General features: G+C 30.2%; 1 protein-coding gene across 1 annotated transcript; it reads left to right on the forward strand.

Moving 5' to 3' along the window:
* Positions 1–2,708: 2,708 nt before the first annotated feature.
* LOC108467674 (uncharacterized) lies at positions 2,709–6,298 on the forward strand. Its single transcript, XM_017768404.2, has 7 exons — positions 2,709–3,086; positions 3,174–3,254; positions 3,354–3,530; positions 4,482–4,652; positions 4,736–4,951; positions 5,035–5,123; positions 5,276–6,298. The coding sequence occupies exons 1-7, from the start codon at positions 3,002–3,004 to the stop codon at positions 5,999–6,001; spliced, it is 1,545 nt and encodes a 514-aa protein (XP_017623893.1). The 5' UTR covers positions 2,709–3,001; the 3' UTR covers positions 6,002–6,298.
* The last annotated feature ends 579 nt before the right edge of the window (positions 6,299–6,877 follow it).

Raw genomic sequence — 6,877 nt, forward strand, 5'->3', positions numbered from 1 at the left:
TTAATATATTTACCAAAAGCTTATAAAATAGTTTGCTAATATTAAAAAAATTATAATGTGATATACGAGTTTTTAATTTTATGCAATTGTATATATTATAATTTGATTTTTACAAAACATTAATACCGTTATCGACATAGCATTATTTTATATTTATATATATTTCATATATAAATAATTATATTTATGCTGCATGAAAATAAATTGATGTATTTTATTTTTTAAATATCTATAGTTAAATCAAAAGTAAAGTTTCATTTATGCGATTGTACGAATAAAAGTTCATATTTTGCATTACATATTAAATTGAAGTTAATGTGTAAATTTCAAATTTATCTTTTATTTTTAACATAAAATTAGAAATACCAATACCATAATTAGTGTAAATATATTTATTTAATTGATTTAAAATGTAATATAAATATTAAGTTCATAAAATTAATGAGATTTAAACTAAAATTGTTACCAGATTTATCATTAAAAAACAGAGTCAAATGTAAAAACTGTGGAAATGAAATAGAAAATAAAATCAAATTAAAAATTTAGGGACCAACCGCTAATTATTATATCTCTAAGTATTAATTATAATGATTAAAATAATTTTTTTAAATTTATAGGGTCAAAATATAATTTAACATAATTTAAGGAAAACCGGAGCACTTGCTAGTCTCCTCTAGATTCGATTTTAGAAGTAATGAGATTCAGTATAAGGAAGAGAGAAAACAATTTTTTTTACAATTTTTTTAAAATAATTTTAAAAAATTAAAATAATTTAAAAAAACTTTTTAAAATTTTATCTCACTTTATGCATGGTGCGTCATATAGTTATGAATATCGTTGATGGTTAGTCAATTACCAACCACATTAACTTTTTCCATCCAATTTTGGTCTATGTGATAAAAAAATTGAACGATTAAGAGGGCAAATAGAGTTGTCAATGGACTAGGTCAAGTAAAAAAATTAAGTCCTTTTTTGGCCCGACTCAGAAATTGAGCTTAAAATTTTGTCAAAGTTCTATCTGGATAAAAATGTTAAAATTCTAACTCGACCCAACCTCATCGTATTAAACTTTTTATATTATAAAATATAGAACATTAAATACACTAAAATATTAAAATAAATATTTCCCAACCAATAAAATTTTTCAAAAATATATATACTTAAATAATAATAATATAAATGCAACTTAACAAGTAAATACATCAAAATAGTAACAAAATTAACAATAAAATAATAGTTATATAATATGCAAACAATAATAAAAAATAGCAACAATATAATAATGAAATGATATCAAAACAATAAAATGCAGTGACAAAATAATAAAAAGATAGTAGTAATTTTTTTTTTACAAACTTGGGTCAGGCTTGGCTTGAACAAAAAAAGCTTACCCGAAATCCAGCCCGTTTAAGAAATAGGCCTTATTTTTTGGCTAAACCCAATTTTTAAACCTATATTTTTATTCAAACCCTCTCATTTTATGAATGGATTCCTGATCCGGGCAATGTATAAGTTTAGGTGCAATTCAAAAAAAAAAAGTGAAAAAGAAAAGATAAAATGAAAGGGTGAAATTGGGGTTATAGGCTTATAGAAAAGCATGGATGGATTCAATCAAAACCCATGAAAAAGTAAGCCAAATAAACGTCTTTGCAAAGAAAAGAACTGCAAGATAAAATACTGAAAATGATTCCATAATTGCAGATGCTTGGTTTACATCAAACCCCTAAACACATGCAGCTATGGATACTTCACTTTGGACGCAACTACAATTTTTCATTATTTTTCTTTTTCTCATTTGGGAATGTTGTTACTACCACTATTTATTATTATTATTATTATAGATAAATTTTGAGATTTAGAGTTTTCTTGGATAGAAGATACTTTTACTTACGATTAGTGTAAAAATAATAATAACGGTAAAATTAGATAGCGTGAGACAAAAAAAAAAAAAACTAAACGCACCGCACTAAAAGTAAATGCTTATCCAAAGAGGCCATTAGTCTTTGTACTTTTAAAAATTAAAAATCCAATCCTTTTACGTTTTCAATTTAAAAATCCTAGTCCTATCACTATCTATATTAGTAGTTTTTGTTACAATTTGTTAACTTAACAGGTTTATTTTCCAACACGTCATATGAGGGTAACTGCATTAATGGTTAGATTGAAATTTTTAAATAAAAAAACAAAATGGCTTGTTTTTTTAAATTTTTTTAGTATAAGAAATAAATTTCAACTTTGTCAAAATATAAGGAATTAGAATCTTAATACCGATTAAAATAACTCATTAAGTTTAATAATAAGGTGAATTAAACTTGAAAAATGGAATTAATGGCACTGAGCTTGAACAATTTAATATTTTATCTTATAAATAAAACTTGAATTTTTAAATTTCGAGTTATATTTGAGTTTGATTCAATTGTACTTTTGGCGATGTCAAACACAAAGAAATAAAAGGTTAAAATTTATTATAACCCTCTATATTAATTACAAATTAAAAATTTAGTTTTTATATTTTTATTTTCAGAAATTACATCTTCTAATTATTTAGATTTCAAATTTTAAAATTAATTATCAAAATTGTTAATTTATTTTATTAAATTTGTTGATGCTAAAAAATAATGTTGTAATTAACTTAAATTTAACATAAAATTTAAATTTTCATGGAAAAGGTGGGTATTAAATGAGAGGAAAAAGAAATTAAAGAGAAAGCAGAGCAGAGAATATGATTCTTTTATTTCATTATATATGGTCTAAGGTTCTCTCTCTCTTTGCTTTTACTTCTTTTTCTTGAACAGAGTTCCCTTCTTTTTGTTATTTAAAACACTTCCCATAATCACTACTCTCATCTTTGTCTCTTTCAAAAAAAGGTTTCTACTGACTATTATGTAAACAAAACAATATTTCTGTGGGGTCCTTCTCCTTAATGTTATATATATATAGTAAAGCCATTGTTTTGTTTAAACAAAGCTTATATCTTTGATGCTTGAACTAAAGTTAAGCAATGGTGAAGAAATGGGTTGTTTTTACTCTCATTTTTTTGGTTCTTTTTAATGGGTTTTCTTCAGTTTCTGCTACCCCACCTGCAAGTAAGTCTTTAAGGTTTCACCATTTGTAACTAGTTTTAAATTTTGCTCTGCATTTTGATCTTTTTGTTTTGTTTTTTTCTTTTGCAGAAATTGTAACTTCAGTTGTTTCAAATGTGGTGTCTGTTCTTGTTAAATGGCTATTGTCACTAAAATCAGAGCCTAAAACAGGTAATTTCACTTTAATTTTGCTATCAATTTTCAAGTTTCCTTTGCTTTTTGGGTTTTTTAAGCTAATGGGGTTAATGGGATTTGTTTTTTTTCTTTTAGCTGTTTCAACCCGTTCAATGATGAAATTTGAAAGTGGATACACTGTGGAAACAGTTTTTGATGGAAGTAAGCTTGGGATTGAACCATTCTCTGTTGAAGTTTCCCCTAATGGAGAACTCTTGGTATTGGATGCTGAAAATAGTAACATTTACAAGATTTCAATGCCATTGTCTAGGTGTAAGTCAATTCTTGAAGAAACTTTTTGATTTGGGGTTTTAGATATGTGTCCAATGTCAAACTTAAAATCCAAATTCCTTTTGATTGAAATTGGAAATTTGGCTCTTTTGATTGATTTTGTTCAATGAGGCACTTTTCTTGTAAATTGTTACCTTATTGCTTAATCAAGGTTGTGAATGTGTTTGATCCAGTTTTGTATAGGAGAAGACTCGACTTTTAAAAGGATAGTTGGTAAAAGTACCATGATGGCCCTTGGAGTTAGATTGTGTTTTGCACCCTTTATTTAAAAAATGGAGTAAACTGCTCCTTTCTATTAAGAATTCCATCCATTTCTACTTTTAAAAACTGGCATGGCTACAAGGACCAGATTTTACAGTAGAAATGGATAAATTTTTTAATAGAAGGATCAATTTGCTCTTTGATCTAACATATAGGGACTAAATTGCCCATTTTTTGAGTAGAGGGGGCAAAATGCAATCTAACTTTTAGTACAAGGGCCTCCATGATACTTTTACCAGGGATAGTTAGATCTTATGTTCTTGAAGAATCTGTATCCAATTGAATCGAAGTGACATAGGTTATATCTTTTTGAAGGTTTAATCTTTTTGCTTTTTTTATTCAAAGCTGACATTGTCTATTGAACACTAAAAACTTCCAATTTACACATGTTTCCAGTCTTTTATCTTTCTAATACATGATCTAAGCCTCATGTGCATGTACTTTCACTTTTTGAACAATATTTGACTAATGTTTGGACACCTTTGAGCTTCTTTATGAAGCTTAAATACTGTGTTAATTCGAACGATGAGTCGTTCAAGTTTACTTTGGAGTTCTAATGTATGGATTTGATTTTCTTTGATTTCTTCTTGTTCGTTATCTTGGCGTTCGGTTAATATTCATACAACATATCGGTTTTCTTATTGGTTGCTGATATTTTATGCAAAACTACAGATAGCAGACCTAAGTTGGTTGCTGGATCATCCGAAGGGTACTCGGGGCACGTAGATGGGAAACCACGAGAAGCTAGAATGAATCACCCGAAAGGGCTCACGGTGGATGACAGTGGAAATATATACATCGCAGACACGATGAATATGGCTATCAGAAAGATCAGCGAATCAGGTTATTTTCAGGCATTGTTCAAAGTTTTGTAGGTTTGAGTTCCGTGAAATATAAATGCTATTATAACATAACTTCTTATGCAGGGGTTACAACTATTGCTGGAGGAGGAAAATGGAGCAGAGGAACAGGCCATGTTGATGGTCCGAGTGAGGATGCAAAATTTTCGAATGATTTTGATGTGGTTTACATTGGAAGTAGTTGCTCTCTCTTGGTTGTAGATAGAGGAAACCAGGCCATCCGCGAGATTCAACTAAATGATGATGATTGTTCGTATCAGTACGATGGCAGTTTTCATTTAGGTAGGTCGCCTTCGAACTATTCTTGATTTTGTTTCCTTTCAAGATTGTGAAAATCTTTTTAAGATATATGTTGATCGTTGTAGGTATAGCAGTGCTTGTTGCTGCTGCCTTCTTCGGTTACATGCTCGCCTTGCTACAGCGTAGGGTACAAGCAATGTTCTCTTCCCATGATGTAAGTGGCCCGATGTTTTATGCTTTATGCCAATGGATTGAAGGTTGGAGATTTTCAAATTCTCTCCTTTCTCGGGTTACCGTTCTTTTTATTCTTTTCAGTGTTGATATGAATTCTGTGTGATATGACCGAGCAAGTCCCGATCTTTGTAGGATTCTAGAACTCCAATAAAGAGAGGAGCTACGGTGGCACCTATGGCACCGTATCAGAGGCCTCCTAAATCAGTCAGGCCTCCATTAATTCCTGCTGAAGATGAACCAGAAAAAGTGGAAGAGGGCTTTTTTGGTTCAATTGGTAGGCTTGTCCTTAATACGGGTTCGTCCATGGCTGAAATATTCGGGGGATTATTTTCTGGATTCAGAAGGAAGCCTCAGTATTATCAGTTTCAACATCAGTACCAGCAGCCAACTGTGCATTCAAGAGGATGGCCTATGCAAGAGAGCTTTGTCATTCCCGATGAAGATGAGCCACCATCCTTAGATACTCGAACACCAACACCGAAGAGAAGTTACCCATTTCCGACCAAAGACCTTGAAAGAAAACACCATGTCAAACAAAGCAGGCCTCACTATAATGGATGGGATGCTGATTATCCGCAACAGCAGCAAATGCAGATGCATCAACATCATCGACAGCCACCACCACAGCAGCAGCAGCCGCAGCAACAACAGCATCTGCAGAAGCATTATTCAACAAATTCACAAACATATTATGAGAAGAACTGCGAGACAAACGAGATTGTTTTCGGGGCAGTTCAAGAACAGGATGGAAGGCGTGAAGCCGTGGTGATAAAGGCCGTAGACTACGGGGATCCGACTTATAGTCATCATAACCTTCGACCTCGTTTGAATTATATGGGATACTCCCATGGCTATTGACCATCTGGCTTATAACTTCATTCATAATCAAATGACAGCAGAACGAAAGAAGTTTCAAAGTTCATATCTATGCTATGAACATGGGGAGATGTAGGACTATGGATGATGAAGTTTTTTTTTTTTACTTAGGATATGTTAGTTTCCATGTTTGTTTACATAGAAGGATGTAAAATATGTTTTTCTGTTTGATCCATAAATCAAGAGAACCCTTTAGATTTTCTTTTTTCATTTGAAATTGTTTGATTTTTTGTTAGAATAGTGTTTGGATATTTGAGTTGATCTATTTGGTTGGTTAAATTCTGCTAGTAGTCCCTGCATTTTACGAAAGCTGTGGATTTAATTTTTGTGTTCTGATTTGGTCATTTTTAGTCGTTATATTTTTAAAATTTTAAAAATCCAGTTCTCACCAAATGATAACCGTTAAATTCATTAAGTTAAGTTTTATTATTTTTAAAATTTGATGTGCTAAACATATTATTATATGTAATGTCACGTCGACTTATTATTTTCGCATATTACTCACTAAAAATTTAGTTAATGGATGAACGATTATCATTTACGTCCAAATTGAAAATTTAAATTTTGTGACTTAGACTGACCTAGTTGAAAAATATGGACAAAATTTACAACTATACATATAGTAAATGACTAATAATTGAATTTAAACAAGCATATTTAATAGCTACTATTTGGTTCAAAAATAAAGAGATTAAAATTAATTAAATTAAAGTATAGAAACTAAATTTATAACTTTTACAAAGTATAGGTACTAACAAAATTTAATCTTTTAGCTTCACCTTCAGTGTTGGAAGTAGGTCACCTATCTTATCCACTTGTTTCAAGGGTAAAATATTGTATTCTTTTTATAATAATTTG

Source organism: Gossypium arboreum, chromosome 7 (assembly GCF_025698485.1).
Source record: "Gossypium arboreum isolate Shixiya-1 chromosome 7, ASM2569848v2, whole genome shotgun sequence".
NCBI lineage: Eukaryota > Viridiplantae > Streptophyta > Magnoliopsida > Malvales > Malvaceae > Gossypium > Gossypium arboreum.

Bases quoted from the DNA above. Each gene is read 5' to 3' on its own strand.
- LOC108467674 (XM_017768404.2), top strand. From the start codon at position 3,002: ATGGTGAAGAAATGGGTTGTTTTTACTCTCATTTTTTTGGTTCTTTTT. The intron at 3,087-3,173 runs GTAAGTCTTTAA...TTTCTTTTGCAG, and splicing joins TTCTGCTACCCCACCTGCAA to AAATTGTAACTTCAGTTGTT. The intron at 5,124-5,275 runs GTAAGTGGCCCG...CGATCTTTGTAG, and splicing joins CAATGTTCTCTTCCCATGAT to GATTCTAGAACTCCAATAAA.